This window comes from Gymnoscopelus braueri (assembly GCF_963280865.1).
Source record: "Gymnoscopelus braueri genome assembly, chromosome: 16".
Classification (NCBI taxonomy): domain Eukaryota; kingdom Metazoa; phylum Chordata; class Actinopteri; order Myctophiformes; family Myctophidae; genus Gymnoscopelus; species Gymnoscopelus braueri.
Window position 1 is genome coordinate 30,724,549 of NC_137616.1, and position 24,803 is coordinate 30,749,351.

The window sequence follows — 24,803 nt, forward strand, 5'->3', positions numbered from 1 at the left end:
AGAGAGAGAGAGAGAGAGAGAGAGACAGACAGACAGACAGACATGGAAAGTGTTGAATGTATTCAAACGGTAATATAACAAATGGAGTGAAGTATATAGAGAGAATCTTTTTAGATATGGTGTTTTGTAGCTAAGCATCACTTTAACATAGGACAAGAAACATTACAGCCAAGTCTATATATAAGAATTCTCAGTAAACCACGACATTCTGCACAGTGCAACAAGCCCAACCCTCTTTAGTGCCTGCCTATATTGAAGTTTACACCCCTGTTTATTGCAGCATCAGGTTTCAAGACTGATAACAGGACCTGACATCCTGGTTTTAGTTTGTAACGATTGTATTTGGTTTGGCTTTTAAATTTGTCAATGTTTTTCTTCCATCAGAGTGAGGGAAAAGACAAATGTTACAACCGTGAAAATGAGAGGATAAACCCCATGTCACTGGACCGGTTAAGGAATATTTCTTTGAAGAATGAGTGACCATCTCAGGGAAGTAAGTTTTGTTAATGTTGTAGATAGCTGGTTAAGCTTTGGACATCTTCTGTAACACTGTAGCTGATGTATTTACAAGCTCTTGTTAAACATTTTGTGTATGCTGGCTGTGACTGGGGAAGCTGTAAATAACCAGAAACTAAATGATACACATATTTTTGCTCTATTGTGCATGCTCACACTTACTCACAAAAGTGTTAGCACTTCCAGGGAGGTGGGGAAAAGCTGGAGAAAGGCAGGGTTGTTGAAGTTGGGCCTAGCAACATTTAAACAGAAGAACTTCTAAAAAGGTTCACACACACTAATGGCAGTGTAGTTTGTCTACGATCAGCTTTTTTGACTTAAATGTATTTTATTTCATTTTATTGTATTGTATATATACCCTATGCCGAGGTGTTTCATAATGACATTGACATTTAGGCTGCTAGATCATTATTTTAATACCTAAAAAAATCTATTCAATTTAGCAGTTTCTATATGACTGTCTCATGTGTCAGGGTATGGACATTCAGGAGACGGAGTTTGGTGGTCCCAAACTGTCCAGGGAGAGGAAGGTCGTCCACTTCTCCAGTGGTGAAACTCTGGAAGAAGAACTGGAGGACAGTGAAGAGGAAGATTCAGCAAGTAGACATGCTTTCAGTGAATCAACACAGAAGGTGGGAAAACTGTTCAAGACAGAAAGTTTGTCTTAATAGGCACACAGTATGAGTGTTAAAGTTTATAGTCTTAAAACCTATAAGTGAGTTTGCAATGATTAACTTTTAATTTCTTACCATAGGGTTCTTGATTTACACAGGAAATGTATATATATATATATATATGTTTACACTTATTTATCCTATTGCAATAATTATGTTGGAAATCTGCTGTAGAAACCCATGGCGGAGATAACATGGTGATTACAAAAAGATGTAATCACTAGAACACCATTTCAGCCTTCTCTCTCTCTCTCTAGGCCGAATTCTCATGGAAGAATGTGGCCATTCTAGTTGGGAGGGTGTCACTGCATGGTAAGTTATTTTAAGTGTAGTCAGGGTTAAAGGGATATTCCATTGCAACTCAAGCCAAAATCAGGCTGATCCGGTGCATTTCAGGAGCGAACACATAACTGAATAAAGAAGGCGCTGGAGTAACTCGGATGATTGGAGCCTTTATACTTTAATAGCAGGGTGCAAAGCACAGAAAAAAACGACGTTGCGATGTCAGATTACATCTTTGTCAGGTCATCAGATGGAATACAGCGCCTTCTTTATTCAGTAATTTTAAGTGTAGTTTGAAAATGTATTCTGTACAAGACTTTCTGCATAAACATGTTAGTGTATTTTTTGTCTTGTATGAAAGTCTTATTGACTTGTCAACAACTACTGCTGTCTATCATCAGCCTGTGATTTCTTTGGAGAAAAACTGGCTGGTCTTCTTGGACTGAATGCAGCCAAATACCAGTATGCCATAGATCAGCACCATCGTGAAAACAAGGTCAAGTATAGCCTATCTAATAATGCATGAAAAATCGGTGTTAATTTCGTTTCGTTTCGAAATGCACCACACACAGAAGCTGTTGTGCTCGCCATGTTTCCATTGCAGAGACTGGATTGGCAGTGCGCACCCGAAATTCCTTTACGCAGCTCAAGACAAAGAAAGGACAATGATGTCGGTCACGTCATTCATTAATGCGTCAAACCCGTAGAAGCACAATGAAGTAGCCTATATTGAATTACTAGTAGTCTAGGCTATGCAAGCATGCAACATATTTCAGGGGAAGAGAGTGATCTGTGTGTGTACTGTGTAGGCTACTTGTGCCGTCTGCGTCTGGGTACATTGAGGACAGCAGGCAGACTCACGGCACCGGTCGTGTTGATATTACATCACATATCAAAACCTCCCTTTTAAGAAACTGACCGATCACAGAGAATTGTTGAAACTGAATATGCACATTTTTGGCATTAATTAATGGAACAGCGGGATTCAACAAAGGAATGAAAGGAAGCTGAACAAGTTTAAACAGTGCTATGCATGGGATTCGATCTGGTGAGCGGAGATGAAAATGTAGATGCTGTTGTCATTGACACTAACTAGTGGACTACTCTACCAGTCCACGGCTCTGATGTCAAATAGCTAAAAGCCTCTTCCTCTGTCTTTCCATAAAACGACAAAATTACCTAAAACATGCCCAACATTGTCCAATAAATAGGCCTACTTTATCGCAAATATGTTTGCAACTAGTTATAACTCGGGTTCAAGAGGGACACATCTAAGGGGAGGCACAGGGAAGGCTCTGGTAACTTTAGGTAAAGCCATCAAGGATAGACAGTTTGTAACCACTACATCATCTCAGGGGGCTCCTTCAAGCTTATTGACTTATTATTAAGTGGCGTCTCTTAACACGTCCCTCCTGTTTCATTTGCTCAATATTAACAATGTTTTTTAAAACTGACTGATAATATGTAAAAAATACAAATACAATAGAATTTTGTTCACTTAATGGACAGGATCTGATTATAAATCTCACACTCCCCATGTCATTCATAGATATCAGGCAACCAAGGCACTGAAGACGACGTCTGTGATGGCCAGGGAGAAAGAGTGAACCTGTCCTCCAGACTAGACAGGGAATATGGGGCTACAAGTACATTGAAACACCCTGCTCTTTCACAAGCCAATGGTCACAAATGTACTGACGACATAAGCACAGGATCTAATAACAGAGGCTACCAGGAAGATGATGACGATGATGACCACCTGAAGTAATCGCCGTGTTGAAGCAGGAGCAGTTTTTCTCAAGACACTTTGAATTGAAATGATCAAGACTACCTGTTTGATCATTTCACATCATCATCACTTGTGCAAACTGCACATCATGAACACAATCTTTCATTCATTTGGACTAATTGCAAACGCACATTCAAGCAAATGATTTGTATCGATTTCCTACATTAACAATTGCTTACAGTATGTCATGTTGATCAAAATGTACTCTGTTCTGTTAACAGTCTTACCACCCAAAATATTGTATGTTACTACATACATGCTAAATGTTTTAGCAGTCGTCATTATCTGTCACCCATATTTCCTATTACTACTTTCTACTTCTATTTGACATTTGGAAATGTGCACTGATTGTGATGTGCATGAGAATATGTTGCCCAACTTAAATGAATGTCAGGTGATGTAAGACTGCTCTGTAATTGCCAGAGCTGACAGCGCTGTACAGTTCTAGTGTTTCCTATGTTAAAGCATTTCTAATTGTGCCCCCCCCCCTTGTGATATGCAGAGGTGTAAAACAGTCTTGTCTTTTTCTGTGCAATGACATAGTCTGTGAACAGATTAAAGTGTAGACTATGTGAATCCTGTCCAATCTCTTGCAAGTAGCCTAATGTGTAACTTGGCCTATTGTTGAAATATGCATTTTTTTAAAGTGCAGCTGTCATCAAAACCACCGTAGCCATAGTTTACATCAGAACATACTTGCAGATAACCTACTCTAAATAAATGCCTGATTTGAAATTGAGAGAATGTACAATCATTGGCAACATGGCTAAGCATTTGAGTTCAATTACAGAACCACACGAAAATATAGGCGTGATATATTTCATTATACTTGTGTTATTCTGGGGATGATTTATATTGTGTTTGTACTTTTATAAATACAAATAAAATCAACCAATAGCCAACCAAATGCTGGGGGGAGGAGGATAGATGAGGCAGCAAGCAGTGGTGGAAAGTAACTAATTACATTTACGGAAGTACTTTACTTGAGTACAGTACATTTGAGGTATTTTTACTTTACTGGAGTATTTACAATTTTCAATACTTTTACTTCTACTCCACTACATCTCAGAGCTAAATATTGTACATTTTACTCCACTACAATTATTTGAACACTTTAGTTACTAGTTACTTTGAATATTTTGATTATTATTACAAAACATCATCCACTTCAGACCTATGCATATGTAGGCTATTGTTGTGAGCTTGTAGAGCTGCAATTTTCAAAGCATTTTTATACATTTGGGAAATGGGAAATTCTGCCAAATGGGTACTTTTACTTTCAATACGTAAGTATATTTTAATGGGAAAAGTATTGTACTTTTACACAAGTAATTTTTTAATACGGGACTTTTATTTGTAACAAGTACGTTCCACCACTGGCAGCATAAGGCGTCCATTGATGAACAGAGGTGAAGTGAAGACCATGTGCTACCCAGGAAGGAAGACGAAGAGGAGAATTAACTACATTAAGTTACAGTCTTGTGCACAGTGCAGGTAATAATCCATTGTGTGTGGTGCAGTTTGTATGAGTTGTTTCGAGAAATGCAAATGTCAAGGAATGACCAAAAAAAACGAGTGCGAATGAGAAAAATGGTGGGGGTCTCTCTGATATTCTAAGCCATTGTGCAATGATGCCACCATCTTGCTTAAAACATTTAGTATAAAAAGTCTTGAAAGGTCATAGTGGTCACTAAAATGTTTTACTTAAATAAAAGTACCAATACTGCAATGTAGAAATACTCTGTTACAAGTAAAAGTCCGGTTGAGTAAAAGTACAAAAGTAATGCATACAAATATTCTTAACGTACCAAAAGTAAAAGTAGGCCTACTCATTATGCAGAATGTTATGTATAAATGTATTGAAATCTTTTGAAAATAGCAGATCTACAAGCTCACAATGCATTGTGTGATCGGCTCTTTTCAAATAGCCAAAGTTTAAATAGGGCTGAAGTGGGTATAATGATAATGTATGTTTTGTATTAATAATTCAAATCTACAAAGTAACTAGGAACTAAAGTTTTCAAATAATTTTAGTAGTGGGGTAAAATAAATGTTTTGCCTCTGATAGTGGAGTAGAAGTAAAAGTAGGCCTACAGAAAATATGAAATACTCCAGTAAAGTAAAAAAAATACCTCAAAATAATAAGTAAACGTAGCCTACTGGGTAGGTTACTCAACCTGCACTTAATTAACTTAATTACTATTAATCCATTGTTTGATTTGACCGTAAAATAAATGCATTTCCTCGCGTTTAACAGTAGAGAGAATATTGCGTAGCTCGTATTGAATTTAATCAACGTCATACCGAGTTCAGTGGAAACGACTCGGGGAGTCGGGGTCGCGGTGAGCCGAATAAAATAGCCTGTCTACCGAGACTAGGTTCGCAGGGACCGAACTTTTTGTATGGCACTCGCACGTGTTAAATATCAAAAATCATAAGTGATCGACGAGGATGGGATTCGAACCCACGCGTGCAGAGCACAATGGATTAGCAGTCCATCGCCTTAACCACTCGGCCACCTCGTCTGATATGCACCGGTTCTGTATTTAATTTAAATTTCTATCTAACAATATTCCCATATTGTTATACATTACGTCATATGTTACTTCATAACATATGATGCTATTTTTTAACGATCGCATATGTTATAAACGCATCACCTGGTCAGTTTGACAATAGACTAGGCCCAATTAGCTTTACAGGTTACAGATCCGGTCTAGACCGGATAAGGAAACAGTAGGTGTGCTTGTGACTATACATTGGTGGCACATGGGTGTGCAAATTACCGGATACAGTAGGCGGGCTCTACACAGGATCTGGTTAGTTATGAACGTTAACTAAGGCTAACGTTAGCCACTGTGATTGTGGGCATTTATAGCTCGGCCGTCATCAGTGGCGTACCGCAGCTGTTATTGGCGTCGATTTTATGTCTGCGTTAATGCATTATGCAGCAAAAATATGTCTCTTTAGACCAGGGTTTGGTGTGCCGTCTGAATGTACCATGGATTTTGTGTATAATGTCCACGCGCAGACGCACGCGCTTATGCGGGCGTATTCCCACAGCTGTCATTAAATAGTATCATTTATTTTCGCTTGCTGCTATGACACACCTGACATCTTGTTGCCCAATGTGCTTATCATGACTATACTATATATATATACTATACCAGCAAGAACATAAAGTGACCTGATATCAGGTCACTTAACGTCTCATAGTAGTTGTTATAAAATGGCCACAGAGTTAGCCATGGTTCACATGACGCTTGTATACAAGCGTCATGGTGCCCTGTCCCCCTGGTCTAAAGTTTTGTTCGATTTTTTCAGATTGCCATCGCTCACATAAACATAAACGTTCAGATTTCAAATATAAAGTGCTTACCACCAAGCCACGGATGTTACAAGGCGATGTGGACCGCGATGAGTACCCGTATCTCCCGTATTGTTCAATAAAAAGCATTTTAATCCCATCGCCGTCCATTTTCTCCAAATTGTCTCCTATACTTTCAACCATGCGACACTAATGGTTGGGAGGTGTATTGCACTCTGATACATTACAAAACAAAAAAAAACAAAAAAAGAAAATGGCCGGCGATGGGATTAAAATGCTTTTTATTGAACAATACGGGAGATACGGGTACTCATCGCGGTCCGCATCGCCTTGTAACATCCGTGGCTCGGTGGTAAGCACTTTATATTTGAAATCTGAACGTTTATGTTTATGTGAGAGATGGCAATGTGAAAAAATCGAACACAACTTTAGACCAGGGGGACTCGGCACCATGACTGTCATGGTATGACAGTCATGTTTCAGGGCTAGCCACAGAGTGTACACTTGACTACACAGTCAAACCCTCTTCTAATATTCAATGTGGCCACTAGATGGCTTCCTTGAATAATAGAATAGAAGTTAAGTGGACTTTTTGTTGTTGATGAAGGAACCGAACTGCATTGATATTTTAGATTGTTGAGCTGTTTGATGAACTGAGACGAATTATTATGGGGAAAAAAAATATATATATGTATATATATAATATATTATATAATATCCTTATTTCTTATTTTATTTTTCAAAATCGAGGAAATCTCCGTTTATTATTCATAAATTGATTAAATGAATTGTTCTTCATGGGGTGAAAGTGTAGTAGGCATTTTTGGGACAGGCCATGTCAATCCACTAAAAAGTATTAATTTAATTAATTAATGTTCTTAACCTGCCTTTTCCTCTTCATGGTAAAGACTCACTTATGAGTCTTGCTTGGCTTTTGCTGACCAGTCCAGCCTGGTCAGTCTAAAACAGCTTGACCAGCTTCAAGCAGGGTGGGGGATATTACACCATCTTTGATAGTGTAATATCAAATTGCATTTTTGTGTCAGTTGCAAAAGAAAGAAAGAGTTTACCATTACTAGAGGATTAAAGCAAATAGATTATGTTTATAATGACTGGGGAGGTTGTGAATGGAAGGGAGCTCTATGTTATTAGCACATCCATACAACTGAAAACCCTGCTTGATTCACAACTGAAAACCCTGCTTGATTCACTGTCCTGTCTGCTGAAAGTGAGTCTTTGGATGGTTCTCATTTGATGTAACTGCAATTCATAGGACGGTTTCCCTAAATAATTCCCCTCCTCTCCTTTATACCTGGTTTAAACTTATGATGTGACAATAAAGTAGAAATTGATCTACATAGGCCAGCAGGCACACTACAATAGATGTGGCATCGATTAATCCACTTCTACCACTGGACAAACTTTTTACCTGATCATAATGTCTGCATACTTCATAAACCAGCTCCTCTATCAGCAGTGCTTCAAAGTCAAGGACTCTCAGTCACTCATAAACTTTATCAAGGGCTAAAGGTTGGGTCTTGTAAATGTGCATGGCATGGCATGGGTAAATCTGAGGAGGTGACAGGATCTTCACATTCAACATCTCCACCATGCAGAGACTATTGTTATTGACAGGACTGGTGGCTTTAGCCACTTCCTACTCTGTAAGTATTATTATTTCTTTATTACTGTAAATGTGGGCCTATATTATTAACTTGATCTGTTATGCATAGATTTGGAAGAATCAGAATAAATTCTGTGTAGGACGTGTGTTATGAGCATCTGCTGATTTGGTTATATACATGCCTATATTCTGTGATGATTCAAAATGGTTAATGGTGTTGTTGTCCTGCAGATACGTGTGTCCCCTGAAGTACATGGTATGTTAAAGTGTTCATCTACAAACTATTTTTATGCAATCGTTTGTGTATTAATTCATTACAGATGTATAACTTTTTAGAACAAACATACTGACTAAAAGCAAATCAGAGAATGACCCAGTTTTTAGTTAAATGTATGTTAATTGTAATTTTTTCATTGTTTCATCGTTTTTTAATTGTTTTGCTATCAGTGTAATTTTGTTATGCACATTTTATGTACTCCCTTATCTGTAGTATATTGTGGTTTTATGATGAGGATTAAGAATTAGCAATAGCTATAAACTCTCTGTGCAATCAGTTTCATGCTCTGTATTGGTCCAAATAAAATTGAAATAAAATATGTGTAACTAATATACTGTCAAAAGTAGGTAAACATTGTCTTTTTTCTTCTTATTCCAATGCAGAGGTATATGAGAACGGCGAGGATGAGAACCCCTTCCTTAACTTGGGTAAGTTGCAAAGTTCTAACCTGAATGCACTCTCGCTGCCTGGACGTGCAGTAAACATGCACATAATATGCTGTAGAATGCATTTGATTATTATGAAAATAATTGTGTGTGTGTGTGTGTGTGTGTGTGTGTGTGTGTGTGTGTGTGTGTGTGTGTGTGTGTGTGTGTGTGTGTGTGTGTGTGTGTGTGTGTGTGTGTGTGTGTGTGTGTGTGTGTTTGTGTGTGTTGGTGCTGCAGGATCAGATGCCAACTTGATTGAAGGGGACATTGTCCTTCCAGTGAGTTTTATAGATTAGTTGTTTTTTTATCACTGTTCTACTAAACTAAAAGTCCATGGTGTAAATGCCCTCAATAGATTGTTTGTTTATTTATTGGCGTCATTTTTGACTTTTTGAAAACATGGATATTAGCCAAAATATCAGATTGTTATATTTTCATTAAGGGTCTTTATTACCCTCCATTTAGCTAATGATCACAATATTTTGCCTGCATAGTACAGTACATCTTTTTCCTGTCACAGAAAGGACGTAATGCCATGGTTAATACCACGTACAGGTGGAAGTTCCCAATCCCTTACATTCTGGGTGACGACTTGGGTACGTTTCTTGAGCTACATAAGAACACACCCACCGAATTGTACTCCCTATTCCCTTTGCAAAAATTGACATGCAATGTACATTAGGGGCTGGACTAGGGTTATAGTACAGTACGCAATACCACTGTTACAATTGTGTTGTTTAAAACCAATCCTCAGACCTGAATGCCAAAGGCTGTGTCCATCAGGCCTTTGAAATGTACCGACTGAAGTCCTGCGTTGACTTCAAGCCTTATGAGGGAGAGAAGACCTTCATCAAGTTTGAGAAGAGAGGCGGGTATGGTGCCAGTTTAGAGTTATCTGTCATTGATTTGAATATGATGTTGTTTTTCAGTATGCAAATCAACTCTTCCATAATACATGTTTTGTATGTCCATTGTCTTGTGATAGGTCTCGATCAGAAGTTGAATTTAAGCCAAATGACATTGCCCGTCTTCTCCTCATCCTCCACTGTACATGTGTTGCTATACCTGTGTACAGCTGTAACCTGCTGTACTCAGTACCAATGTCAGGCGGATGTACAGTAGCTGAAACTCATTAGGAGGAAAAACAACATTTTCTATCAAACCCATTTATTTTGGCTGCTTGGGGGTTTCATCGCATTTGCATTACAACAAAGTCTCGGCTTGCAATTTGCAAATATTGTTGTTCAGATAAGAATGATTGTACAAAGTAAAATCCTCAGTGTTCATCTATCCATTTGTAACTCTGAGAGTATACAAATGCAACCAAATGGATACATTTTATACACACTCAAGTTAAAATAACACTGAGGTTTAACTGTAGTGTACAGATACTGCACAGATCCTACATCCACTGTCTGTTTCTGTCTGCTGTGTTTGTTCCCAGGTGTTTCTCCAGTGTTGGTGACCAACAGACAGGTCAGATTCTGTCCCTGGGGTCAGGCTGTGACCACAAGGCTGTGATAGAACATGAGCTGCTTCATGCCATGGGTTTCTACCACGAACAGTCACGCACAGATCGAGATGACTATGTAGACATCCACCTGGACCAGGTTATAGACGGTATGGCTACCCATTACCCACCAATGATGTCATTAATGGTATGGTAATTATTGTTCTAAAAACTGATAATTGTCGTGTCCATTGCACATAATGGGGTGAGGAGTGCTTAGGATAAGAAAGGGAGTCTATAAACACGTTTGTTATTGTTCTTCTTTGTGGCCTGCTCGTTCATAAACCAGATTGTCAAGTGGATGCTTGGTGTGTGAAATGCTGTGAAATGTATACAAATATTATGCAATTTAACCCATAAGACCTGAGGCCGATTCTACAAATGTCTTCTAAAGTTTTCTGAAACACTTAGGTTGCTATAATATCAGTGGTTCTCAAACTCTTTCATGTCCAGGACCCCCAATATTTTATGTATTTGGCCGTGGATCCCCATCTCAAAATATTAAGTTCCTGGGACCCCCAGAAGATTTGAGTTACAAATGTTTGCTTTAAGAAAATATATATTCAAATTTTCATGATTATTCAAAAATAGCAGAGTGTACATGAGCTATGAGCTTGTATATCTGCTATTTTTGAATAGCCAAAGTATAAAATAATGGTTAAAGTAGTTACACAGGTGCGTTCCCGGTTTTAATGGGTTAACAAAATTTACACTTGATACCAACAGCCCTCAGAAGTGCATTAACAACACTGATTCCATCTTAGATAGAATAACCTGGATCTGACTGATTTGACTGCATGCCCTCCAAGCCCTTCGTTTTGGTAAGAATAACAAAACAAAATCTGTGGCATTTCCCACAGGGCTGCAGCACAACTTCAACAAGTACAACGACGACTACATTACAGACCAGAACACGGCATACGACTACGAGTCACTCATGCACTACAGACCCTTCTCCTTCAACAAGAACGAAAGCATTCCCACCATCACCACCAAGATCCCAGAGTTCCTCAACGTCATCGGCCAGTACCTCGACTTCAGCAAGCTGGACGCCCTCAGGCTCAACCGCATGTACCAATGCTGTAAGCATTATATGCAGCAAGCACATTAACATGTGGAAGGAACCAGGCTTGAGGCGTCTCGCTCTCTCTCTCTCTCTCTCTCTCTCTCTCAAGTTTGAAATGCCATATCTTAAATCTACAAATTAAACCCCCAAATAAAAATCCCAGATTGGGCCTTCATAGAAACCTGTGAAGCATTCAGTTGTGAGCTTGTAGATCGGCTATTTTCAACAAAGAGATTTGGTGTAGAGGAAAAGGGGATCCAAGTATAGACACACCGGTCAGCGATGTATGAATGGATTTAGTGGTTAAATTCTCACATGATGAGAACATGGTGAGACTTTACATCCTGCTCTTCTCTCTCCACCACCCCCAGCGGGGCCTCTCACTATGGTGGACCAGTGTGCATTTGAGTTTGCCAGCATCTGTGGCATGATCCAGAGCACCACCGATGACGATGACTGGGTCCACACCCTCGACCACACCCACGATCACACCCTCATGGGACAATGTCGAGGTGACTGTTAAAACATGATAGGAATAAACCGAATATTAATATACACTAAAAGATTTTATTAATGTATACTTCATTTCTGTGTTTTCAGATGCCGGTTACTTCATGCATTTCAACACCGCTGTTGGAGAGGCGCAGGAGTCTGCACTGCTGGAGTCACGGACCCTCTATCCCAAGAGGAAGTTCCAGTGTCTGCAGTTCTTCTACAAGATGACAGGAAGCTCCGAGGACAGGCTCGTCATCTGGGTCAAGATGGACGATGGCACAGGCACCGTACGCAAAGTGAAGAAAATCCACACCATTCATGGTACCTATTGGCTGTTACAAAAAAGAAAAAAAAACAGATGTGCAAGATGTACTATCTGCTATTTTCACTGTTTTCGAAAATCTTTGTGAAAGTTTTTGAAAGTATAAAGTAGGGCTTAAGTGATTAAAACCAGGAAAAGACAACACTTATGCCATATCACAATATTTTGATATCTGATATCCCAGACGATCTAGTCTCATATCATGATATTGATATAATATCGATATGTTACCCAGTCCTACTTTGCCCTCTGACTGTACAGCTATGTCCACTAATCAGCCTTTTCATTTGCACTGACTCCCAGCGGACTCTGACCACATGTGGAAGATCGCCCACGTCCCAATGGAGGTAGGGGTGAAATACCGCTACGCTTTCCAAGGCGTTCGTGGAAACACCTCCGCCGGCGGCGGCATCTACCTCGACGACATCAGCCTGACGGAGACCCGTTGCCCTAACGGCGTGTGGACGATCCGGAACTTCTCCGGGCTCATGGAAACGGCCGACGAGAACACGTTCATCGACAGCCCTCGGTTCTACAGCCCTGAAGGTTACGGCTATGGCGTCCGCGTCTTCCCCCTCTCGAGCTACAAAGACTTCACAGGGAACTACACAAGTCTGTACTTCCACCTGATCAGCGGGGAGAATGATGTGGTGATGCAGTGGCCGGCGGTCAACAGACAGGCCACCTTGGTGGTGATGGACCAGGATCCAGACATCAAGCTGAGGATGTCCACCGCCCGCAGCCTTACCACAGACATGAGGAACAGTAAGTGTTGTACCCGTGCCCAGTAAGGGCCTGTATGGCAGTGGTTCTCAAACTGTTTCATGTCAAGGACCCCCAAATTGATATGTATTTGGCCGCGGACCCCCATCTGAAAATGCTTTGTGCCAGAGACCCCCAGAAGAGAAGATTTGTGTTAATACTTTTAAAAATGATGAAACATTTTCTAATACTTTGAAGAGTATTTAAAAATGTACAAAAACGTTAGCATTTAATCATAATGAAGTAAAACATCAGTACAAGTTTACTAAAAGAGCAAAGGTCATTTGGATCGGGATTCAAACCGGCGACACAGCTGCATTAAAACTTATATGTGGCATGCGCCCGGACCGCTAGGCCAGCAGGTGCACCACTGGTCAGTAATATTGATTTGAACTTAAATAAGAAATCACCAAAATAACACATACAATGTATAAGCATAACATGCTAATTCGCCTATTACATGGCGCTATTGTCTGCCAATTTACACCATCTACCCACTAACATCAGAGAGTGTCCATCATTTACATCTTTTAAGATCAATCAAACGTGAAAATCTATAAATAGGTTATTATGTAGTAGTTTTTTTTTCTTTTTTTCTTGGGTGTCTTGTATTTTAGGTCAAAACTAGGTCTTTTTTACTGTTGTTTTTTTCTCTTCTGTTTGTACCCTTTTAGTAATTTTAGTAAGTTTATATGTGCTCTTTTTTGTAATGTTGCAAAAAACAGACACATAGTCAAGTCCTATTTTTCCGTCCGGTGTTTTCTAGCAACAGCCGGACTGCCGTTTTGGGACAAACCTTCTAAGGTGGGGGTACTTGACCCAGAAAACAACTTCTTCAGAGGACCTACGTGGGGCTGGCGGAACTTCGTCAAGCACTTCGACCTGAGACGACGGAATTACCTCAAGAATGATGACCTCATTATCTTTGTCGACTTTGAAGGTTAGTGCTGTGTGTGTGTGTGTGTGTGTGTGTGTGTGTGTGTGTGTGTGTGTGTGTGTGTGTGTGTGTGTGTGTGTGTGTGTGTGTGTGTGTGTGTGTGTGTGTGTGTGTGTCCGCGCGCATGCGTGTGTGTGGTCGCTCATTGCGAGCGGTTTCAGTGTCTTGCTCAAGGACATTTTGACATGATGCTAGGGGGAACAGAGTTCAAACGAGGAACCTTCCAATTTCCAGAGACCTGCTCTACGTCCTGAGCCATTGTTGTGTGTGTGTGTGAGAGAGGGAGAGAGCCTATATTTCTTTCAAGCTAATGACTACGTCCTCAGATCTATTTAATGGATACCTACTGGTAGGTGTGTAAATCCAAAATGATGAGTAGGTAAATAAATATAATATGTATACTGTTTATTTTCCAGACATAACATCCCTGATCAAAACGGAGGTTCCTATTCAGCCAAAGAAGTAACATTTCTTACTGTATTGAAGGTAGGACTATACTTATTTTATCATCTACAGGGTCCACCTCACCAACTGATGCATGTTCTTTATTATGATTATGTCATCTAAAAAATGAATCTCTTTCTTTGTCATTTGAATGAGACAGACACCACAGACATGTGGATGTGATGTGCCAGGGTGATGTCCAGATGATTTCCAAGGTGATGCCACATATTTATGTAGTGCTTTAAAATACAAATGTACATTTGTTGTTTGCAAATGAATAAGGTCATCAGACTACTGACAAATGTATTAAGACATTCTAGATTTAAGTGTCGTTAAGCAATTTGGACAAATGGTGGATACTTACTTTTCTCTTCAATAAAAGCAACATAAACTATACCTATAATAATTGGTTCATTTTGTGCAGTTATAGGACTACTTTTCTTGTAAAAAATAATGACAAAGCCCACGGAATGCCATGAACATCTCATCACATTTATTGAAAACAGTGCATCCTATTCAGTGATAGGGCTATTGATAGCAACAGAATGCATATCAAAATATATATTATTCTCAAATTGCACAATCATTTCAGGATGGGAGAAGGTTCAAGTTGAACTTCTACTTCAGTCACATAAATGTGTAGCTATTTTCAATACTTAAATACACCTGAAAGTGACCATTGTTGAAGGAGACATTGGATTGGACATTGGAAGTGTACAGCTGTTAAGAACTATGGTTAGGTAAAATGACCCCTGACATGGAATATGATGGAATTTTATGGCAGTGATTGCAAAACTTAAGGTTATCTCAATCACTCATCAGTTTAGTGATTGTGTAGATAATGAGTTAATTATGTCCTGCTAATGTCCAGGCAGATACGAATAAATTGTACAATAAATAAATATATCAAGGTTGATATGACATTAATGTAGAATGTTCTTGATTTATGAGTTTACAGTCATTGATTCATTTTAACATAACACTTGATGAAAAAAATAAATGGATAAAGAAATGTATGTTTCCTCGTCAATCTGTATCTCTGGTCACCATGCCCAGGTATGTTTGCAAATGTGTTGTAAAGAAGTTTCTTGTCAGCCATTGTTTTGGAATACCAAAAGTATGTTGTCCTGCAAGATCAGGGACAAGTCACCGTTTCAAGGACCCCAACGGAAACAAGACCGCGAGGACTTTTTTGGTCGGACCTTTTAGACAAAAGTATTATAAATGTAACTGTGTTGTTTAACATTCTTTTGCCTAATAAAAATTTCAATCAATCAAAAATTGCAGAAGAACAGGCCCACCATAATCTAATGTTCAGAATCAGAATCTTTATTGTCACATCAGAGGTTTACAGGTGGTGTAAAACAGTGGGTGAAATTCGTTTTTTTCCAGAAAGAGAACAAAAATAAAAACAGTTGAGCATAAACTTACAGTGCGGTTTATATTATACAGTGTATCCTGCTATCGCCTGCACATAGATAAAACACTAGTTTTGAATGTTTTGTGCTATGAATACATACTATTGTGAACTCATTATGTCTAAAGTACTTGTCCAAAACCCCTGATGCAGAAAACATTACACTGCGCACGTTTGCAAGGGACAACTGCTCTGATGTTCGTTTGGTTAATTTGTATAGAAAAGTCAAGGATGGGTACCGTACACTGTACAACATCAACTATTCATGAGTGACTACATACTACATCTAATCAATTCAAGCGTTACGGGCAAGGTTTAATAGGTGTAATTTTTAACATAATCACTCACTATGTGACATTGTAAAACAATGCTGAAGTCTGACAGAAAATGCTATTTCAAATGTTTTGGTCGGCCATGAGATTGAACTGATAAAGAAGTCATGAAGTCCCAAACTCTTGTAAAGGTCAGATAAGCTCACAGTTCACCAATAAGTAATTGATTCTAGCAGTACACTATACAGCTGATAAAATGTTAGTGATATGAACACTAGTGAGGACCCGTGTGTTACTCATTAAATGCTATTCTGCCAAGACCAAAGTTCCAGTCCAGCTGCATGTCTTTATGGAGGTGTTTATTGTTGTGTGACAGAAGCACATTTCTCACACGTCTTCAGACCGAAAACATGGATGGTGGAAGCACACTGTGGAGGATTGCCGCATTCATTTCAATTTTCACCACTTTCCAAGCGGAGGTAATTGAACGTTTTTGAAGCATAGCAATTGCATAGCAATTCAAGTTATGTTGATTATTATTAAACTGAAAGAAGTCTATGCCTTGATTGTCTTTTTTTCCTTCGTGTTACAGGTCCAAGCTCTTCCAACGTTTTACGGTAGGTTGAAGTTCCTTCATTATTAGACAGATCACTATTTCCATTACATCAACTCTTCTTTGCCTTTGGTTATAGTAAATCTTTCTGTCATTGACCCTGAATGCCAGGTGGAGATGCAGATGCAGATGCAGGAGAACTAAGAGATGACATATTTGACATCAACAGAGGTAACGCTTCAACACGTCCACTATGATCATATGCCTTGATGGCAATGTGTGTGCATTTGGTCATTTGTAACCATTAACCACTGATAGAGCATGCATATGATACAAAGATAAATAGCCTAATTGGAGACATTCTATGGATTTCACAGACTTAACTCACCTGTTTGAGGGAGACATTGCTATCGATGTAAGTGTTTGCTACCTCCTTATAAAGAATTCAAATCATAGCATACTGTGCATGCACACACTGCCTGACTATTTCAATATACATTCTGCAGGCCAGCAGAAATGCAATCCTCAATGAAACCATGAGATGGACGTTTCCCATCCCTTACATCCTAACAGATTCCTTAGGTATGCACTACAGTGTAATACATATCCAAAATGACGCATTGATGAGAACTTACATTATTGATAATTTACAAATCAGTTTCCCATTTCTCTAGAGCTGAATGCCAAAGGTGTGATCCACCAGGCTTTTGAAGCCTATCGTTTGAAATCCTGTGTGGACTTTAAGCCCTATGAAGGGGAGAGCACCTACATTTCATTCACTAAGCTGTCAGGGTGAGTTATGCCAGAATGTCCGAGTAGCGCCATGTGGACTGTTGCTCAACTTAATAGGACCACTATGTCAAATCTTCCAAATCAGAGATCAAAACATGCTTATGTGACAAGGCATCATGATGTGATGTGTCATTTGCAATGTAAAAAGACAAAAACCAAGACGTATGTTAAATTGACCATTTACTTATTTATGGATATTCTGCTTTGCTTGGTGACTGAAGTACAGTAATGCTTTGCTTTTAGCTTCAATAGAACTAAAATAAACATAAGCATTTATAATCTCCCACAACAGACCATGATGAAGATTTTGATAAAGCGGCAGAACAGTCTTGTGTAGTGCTATAGTACACTGGTTTTCAATGTGGGGTACGTGCGGGGCCCCCCAGGCCAGGGGTCCTGAAGAGTTGCAGGCCTGTAACTCTGAGATTGTAGATTAACTCTTATGGGTCCATTTGGTTCCATTTGTTCACTCTCAGAGTTATATCAACCCTGAGGATTTTACTGTGTAAATTGTCGGTCCCAGAGATAAAATAAATGTGGTATCAAATAGGGGTCAGTGTTCTAGTGCAGGGGTCTTCAACAGGGGTTGCGGGACCCCCGGAACCCCAGAGTTACTACCGGGTGTCCGCGAAATCTTTGTGCGATGGGGATCATTAGCCGAAAATAGCAGATCTACAAGCTCACAACGGCTCGCGCTGCGAGGCGTTGTGAGCTGTAGATCTGCTATTTTCAGAGAGTTGCGAGAGGGAAAAAGAGCAGACCAAGTACAGAGCCACAACGGTCAAGTTGACTAAATATTGAGGGTTTAAAAGGTTAACTATCTGAAAATACACGTTAGTATGAATCCAACTATCTATGAAATGTTTAATCTGCAACACAATTTTATACAATAAGTAGTGGGGGTCCCTGCTTCATCTCTCTCAGCTAAGGGGTCCTTGGCCTGAAAAACATTGAAGACCCCCTGTTCTGGTGCATATCAAACAGGGGGGTCCTTGACATTCAAAAGTTTGTGCGTCGCTGCTGTAGTAGCAGTAATCCTGTGGCATCTCCTCAATGCTGTACAGATGCTGGTCATTTGTTGGAGACTTCAAAACGGGCCAGAACCTGTCCATTGGGGCGCGCTGTGACACAAAGGCCATTGTGGAGCACGAGCTCCTCCACGCTCTGGGCTTCTACCACGAGCAGTCCCGCTCCGATAGAGACGACTACGTCATCATCCACTGGGACCAGATTACAGAAGGTACGTACACTGTAAAATCCTGTGTTCATTTACACATGTAGCCATATTGACAGGGTCAACATTTTGTACATTGAGTTACAAATGGATAAATAAACACTGTCACACTATGATGTGATTTTATTTTAAGTTTTTAATTGCCATGCTACAGTGTATAACTTCCGCATCAGGGTATTTTTTTAAAATGTATGTCGATTAACGTTCATGTATACCATTTTCATTACCGTAAATTTCGGACTATAAGCCGCGACTTTTTTCAAATTTTTCGACCCTGCGGCTTATATAACGGTGCGGCTTATATATGGATTTTTACAGCTAACGGCCACTAGGGGACCTCCTAAATCTATGGATTTTACACCCGCGGCTGATAGTCCAGTGCGGCTTATATATGTACAAATCATTCAATTTAGCTGCTGCGGCTTATATTCAGGTGCGGCTTATAGTGCGAAAATTACGGTACATATTCTCTTTTAGCTGTCTATTTACTTCTAATATTAGGTTTCTTTAATAATAATTTTCACAGAATTTTTAATTCTTTGCTTCTGTATTTATTTGTATGATGATGTAACTTAAACTAAACCATGGAGACCAAAATACATGAAGAAGCAAACTAAAACTAGCCTACTAATGTGTAGGTGAGATAACATCATTTGATAAAAACAGACAAAACTGAACAAAAGGACAGAAATGCACTATTATAATCTACAGTCTAGACTAGAGTAATCATACTGTCTCTGATCCCCCAACCACACACACACACACACACACACACACACACACACACACACACACACACACACACACACACACACACACACACACACACACACACACACACACACACAGGCATGGAGCACAATTTCAACAAGTATGACGATGACTTCATCACCGATCTGAACACACCGTACAACTATGAGTCCATCATGCACTACAGACCCTTCTCCTTCAACAAGAACGCCAGCCTCCCCACCATCAGCACCGCCATACCGTACTTCAACGAGATCATTGGGCAGCGGCTTGACTTCAGTCCTCTGGACATCACCAGGCTCAACCGCATGTACGACTGTGGTAAGTGTACAAAGATGGAATTAAGTAATTATAACAGTGATGGAAAAAGTACTCAATTTGTTCACCTAAGTAAAAAGTATCAATACTGCAATGTAGAAATACTCTGTTACAAGTAAACGTCCGGAATTCAAAATGTACTTGTGAAAGTACAAAAGTATTGGTATCAAAATGTTCTTAAAGTAAAAGTAAAATTCCTTAGAGAAAGACATTCCTCAATAATCATGATCAGTTGATTGGAAATGAGAATTTTAAAATGGGAAACAAAAACTCTCTTCACATACATAGTATGTGATAATTTAATTATCCTCAGTGATCATTTAATTATTTGTAACTCAGAGATCCAGAGATGATTTTAACCTGATAAAGCACGACTCTAATTATGGACCATTGTTGTTGCAGCTGACACCCTTACTCTCCTGGACCAGTGTTCCTTTGAGCAGATCAACATCTGTGGAATGATCCAGAACGAGGCAGACAATGCAGACTGGGTCCAGACCTTAAGCACTCCGATTGAGATAGATCACACCTTGGCAGGGCGCTGCAAAGGTTAGCAGCAAATGAATCAATAGTTTGTTTTTTGTCAAATCAGTACACTTTGATTAATTGTGCCAAAATTGAAAACCTGCATAGTATTACCTTTAAACCTTAAAACAGTGGTTCTCAAACTTTTTCGTGCCAAGGACCCCCAAATTGATATGCATGTGGCCGCGGACCCCCACCTTAAAATATGATGTGGCAGTGACCCCCAGAAGCAAAGATTTGTGTTAAAAAAATTCGCCTTTTAGAAAAAGATTGAAAGATTTGCACACATTTTCAAGATGTTTTAAAAATAGCAGATCTACAAGCTATGAGCTTGAAGATCTGCTATTTCTGAATAGCCAAAGTATAAAATATGGATAAAGGGGACACTTTATTAACTAATTTAGCTGGGCATCCCCTGGTATCCATCCAAGGACCCCTGGGGGTCCCCGGACCCCACTTTGAGAACCAATGCCTTAAAAGATTCATTGACCAACTACTGTATGTCTTTTGTCATCCCTCGCTATCTCTTTAGACGCGGGCTACTTCATGAAGTTCGACACATCCGCTGGTATCGCTGGTCATAGCGGCTTGCTGGAGTCGCGCATCATTTACCCCAAGAGAGACGAACAGTGCCTGCAGTTCTTCTACAGGATGACTGGTGGCGTAGGGGACAAGCTGGTTATCTGGATCAGAACTGATGACGGGACAGGGACTGTTCGCAGTGTCAGGAAGATCCACACTATCACAGGTTTTGCATTCTAGTCCACTCAAGTCTGGTACAAACTTCCATTTAGGGGTGCCTGGTGACTCAAACAGTTAGAGCACTTACCACATGCTCTCTATGCTCTCTTATCTATTAAAGCAATATAAATGGCATAATAAAAACAATAACTTTATTTGTGTTGCACCGTTCATGCATAGGAAAACTCAATGTGTGTGGTACAGCGCTGGACAGTATTGGTTACATTTCACTCAGCATGTAGGACAGAAATGCTCTCTTGCTGCAGAGCAAGCAGCACCATCCCCCAAGTAAACTTCATTCAGTGCATATTATAATATTGTTGTTGTTGTCACACAAAAATCTTATACCTCTAATTTTGGCATTGCTTTATACTTACTTGATTTCTGCCTTGATTTAAAACATTTTCTTTACATTTACTGAATTTTGAATTTCCTGATCATCACAACCCATTCAAAACATATTCTGTAATGTTTTGGATCAAATCATTATACTGAATGATATGTATTTTTGGGGTTGTAGGATTGTGTTGGATGTGTCAATAAATACAGTTGTTAAATCCCTTGTTATTCATCTTTCTCAGGTGATTTAGACGACTCTTGGAAAATAGCCCATGTGACCCTAAAGGTCACAGAGAAGTTCCGCTACTTCTTCCAGGCAATCAGAGGATCAGCGAACGACACGGGTGCCATCTTGATCGATGACATCACGCTCACAGAGACGGTTTGTCCCAGTGCCGTCTGGCAGATCCAGAACTTCACGGGCCTGCTCGCCGCCACGCCCTTGGGTGTTAAAGTTAGCAGCGATTGCTCCTTCTACGACTCGGAAGGTTACGCTTTTGGGATCAGCGTTTACCCGAATGGAAAAGATTACAGCGACTACGTTGGCGTGTACTTTCACCTCTGCAGCGGACCAGATGATGCCGTGCTGGAGTGGCCGGCGAAGAACAGGCAGGTGACCATCACAGCCATGGACCAGGATCCCGATGTCAAGCAGAGGATGTCTGCTGCCAGAAGCTTCACAACTGGTGGGCCCAAGTTTATACACTAGCAGTGAGGAATTACCCATAGTCCACAAACTGTAATTTAAAAAAACTGCTGTTATGTCTTTGTTGGTAGTAAAAGCCTTAATTAGGACACATTTATTGATTAGTTGTTTCAGGATTTGTATTTTTGTATTTTCAACATATATTGTTACACTGGATTCAGCCCTTATTCACCCAGGGCCTACATTGAAGTATTTTAGTTTGTTTAAGATACATTAGTTCCATTTTAATTGAAGATCATCATTAAAGAATAATTCCGTTGATGTTTTTGAATATTAGGAAAATTGCAAATAATTATTTATAATATTTGATCATATTAAATGTGTATTTTTTTTCCTTTCCAGATGAAAGTAAACGGTGGCTCAAGCCTTCAGCTACCTCAGGAGCAGTGTGGGATGAGACGTGCCAGTGTTACCGTAGTAATGAATATGGCTGGGCCACCTTCATCACTCTCAAACAGTTGCAGAGGAGGAGCTTCCTCAAGGGCGATGACCTCATCATCACCGTTGACTTCAATGGTGAGAGGCAGGATACTATTAGCCACATGAACCCTAGCGTCCCTATAAAATAGCAGATCTACAAGCTAGTAGGTATTTAATGTGCAGCAAAAACAGGAGGAGTCCTAGTATAGAGCCTTCAGGAATCCAGTCATCTAAGTATAGGGTTTAAGTGGTTAGTCCTTCCTGGGTGCACTGTGAAATCCATGGTGTTAATTTAACTTTGAGAATGTACAAATGTGTCCATTTGGATACATGTATACAATTTACAAGTTACAAATGGATAAACACTAATAAGTTAATTAACACTGAGGATTTTACTGTGTGTAAGTTCTAGAAAGTGATTTGGAAATACAAAACCAGTAATCACAACACAGTAATTTCCATATGTGGTGTATGAAAAGAAGGATAAGAATACATTTGTAAAATTACACTGTATTTTATTTATATTCCTTTTGTATAGTGTGTGAATACAAGATCAATGTAGGCAATTTAACTGTAGAGAAAGCTTGTATGTGGCAAATGTGTCTTTTTATGCCATTTTATTTTATTTTTGCTATTTTATTTTATTTATTTCTCCTTAATGACATTTATGCCTTATGTTAGGCACTTTGAATTGCCTTTGTGTGGCTTATCGACATGTTAATGTGTGGTACTGGTAAAGGGAAGTTTGTGGCTATTATTTATTATTCTACTACAGTAGAAGAGTTGCATGCAGAGTTTTGTTGAGCATAATGCTGAAAGCAAGTGAACCTTTCATCACCGTTGTTCATATGAGAAGTTATTTGATTATCAGTTTCACCTTGTAATGTGCTGATGTAAAATCAGAGGGTTGGAATCTTGTCTCTTGCCACAGGATCGTCTCTCTCTGACTTTGTTAAACCATGTTGATGAGCAAATCATAGGTAATGCAATCTGACCATTAGTCATGTAAAATGTTCCTCTTCTCTTCATCCCATCAGATTTGACCCACCTGATCAAGTCTGAGGTGCCTGTTGTACCAGCCGTGCAGAGGGATGACATCAGAGAAGTACAGCCAATCAGAGAGGAGGAAAAGAATGCTGAGGTTCCAGCTATGCAGAGTGATGACATCACAGAAGTACAGCCAATCAGGGAGGAGGAGGAGAAGAAGAACGTTGAGGTTCCAAAACGCAGAGATGTGCGCTCCGCCACTACTAATCCCTGCCTTCCCAACCCCTGCTTAAATGGAGGAGTGTGCGTAGACAGTAAAGGGAAAGCATCATGCAGGTGTGTGTGTGTGTGTCCATCTGTGAGTGCATGCATGCATGTGTGTGTGATGTGTGTATGCTTGTACTGTTTGTTTGCATAGATGTATGCAGTAGGTCTGTACTCTGTAGCCCATGAGAAGGCTGATTTAGTGAATGATATACATGTATATATATGTGTGTGTGTGTGTGTGTGTGTGTGTGTGTGTGTGTGTGTGTGTGCGTGTGCGTGCGTGTGTGCAAACACGCTGGTCGATTATTCAATTAATCGAAAAAGTAATTGATAGTATAATCACCAAGAAAACGATCTATAGTTGCAGCCCTGATGTTCTAATGACATGATGTACTGTATCTGTCCCCTGACTTCAGGTGTGCATCAGGCCAGGCCACCTACTATGCGGGTGAGAGATGTCAAAAGCAGCACATGGACGGAACTGTTCTTGGAGTGTTGATTGGCGGGGCCTCGGGGACAATCATTCTGACGCTGGCCATCTTCTCTGTCATCAGGAGGCCTCAGTGAAACTGTTCAGACAGACCACCAGTGTTTCCCCTACATTCCTTCAGCTAATGGTGGTCTCCTCGGTATAGCAACAAAACTATACCACCACACCTGAAGGCAACTGTTAACTTAAAGCGGCACTATGTAACTCAACGAATAAAATGTAATTTTGTCCAATCTGTATGGTAGAGTATGTTAATACAATATAACGTATACAATTGGGGTGGTTGTATTTTGTCTCCCTGCTCTTCTATTGAGACATTTAGATTGTGTCAAAGGTCATGTCTCACCTAGACACAGGATATGACACAAATTCTGACCTGATGGTCAAGATTCAATTGATCCCCTGAGCAAACAGGCAGGCTCTATTAGCTCAATGGTAAAAATGTCAGCACTTGCGCAGGAAACTAGGTTGAAATCCTTGGTAGAAGATTTCTAGCTAGTGATCAGAAAACACATTTTCATTTTGGGATACTAATTTT

General features: G+C 39.7%; 3 protein-coding genes across 3 annotated transcripts; all 3 read left to right on the top strand.

Moving 5' to 3' along the window:
• The first annotated feature begins 288 nt into the window (after nt 1-288).
• On the top strand, nt 289-3,837 carry LOC308103287 (uncharacterized protein). Its single transcript, XM_080453209.1, has 5 exons — nt 289-493; nt 990-1,148; nt 1,448-1,502; nt 1,874-1,968; nt 3,022-3,837. Exons 1-5 carry the CDS (start codon nt 473-475, stop codon nt 3,238-3,240), a joined length of 549 nt encoding a protein of 182 aa, XP_080309335.1. The 5' UTR covers nt 289-472; the 3' UTR covers nt 3,241-3,837.
• Nucleotides 3,838-8,391: 4,554 nt separating this feature from the next.
• On the top strand, nt 8,392-14,496 carry mep1a.1 (meprin A, alpha (PABA peptide hydrolase), tandem duplicate 1). The gene is made up of 12 exons (XM_080453114.1): nt 8,392-8,469; nt 8,874-8,918; nt 9,156-9,196; nt 9,439-9,514; nt 9,673-9,790; nt 10,363-10,538; nt 11,289-11,510; nt 11,866-12,006; nt 12,095-12,310; nt 12,615-13,076; nt 13,840-14,013; nt 14,427-14,496. The coding sequence occupies exons 1-12, from the start codon at nt 8,418-8,420 to the stop codon at nt 14,474-14,476; spliced, it is 1,773 nt and encodes a 590-aa protein (XP_080309240.1). The 5' UTR covers nt 8,392-8,417; the 3' UTR covers nt 14,477-14,496.
• A 2,364-nt stretch (nt 14,497-16,860) lies between these two features.
• On the top strand, nt 16,861-24,342 carry mep1a.2 (meprin A, alpha (PABA peptide hydrolase), tandem duplicate 2; the record flags this gene model as incomplete). The annotated part of the gene is made up of 12 exons (XM_080452780.1): nt 16,861-16,927; nt 17,074-17,111; nt 17,203-17,278; nt 17,371-17,488; nt 18,553-18,728; nt 19,572-19,793; nt 20,193-20,339; nt 20,848-21,063; nt 21,638-22,081; nt 22,444-22,617; nt 23,559-23,844; nt 24,192-24,342. 12 exons carry the CDS (start codon nt 16,861-16,863, stop codon nt 24,340-24,342), a joined length of 2,115 nt encoding a protein of 704 aa, XP_080308906.1.
• Between the last annotated feature and the right edge of the window lie 461 nt (nt 24,343-24,803).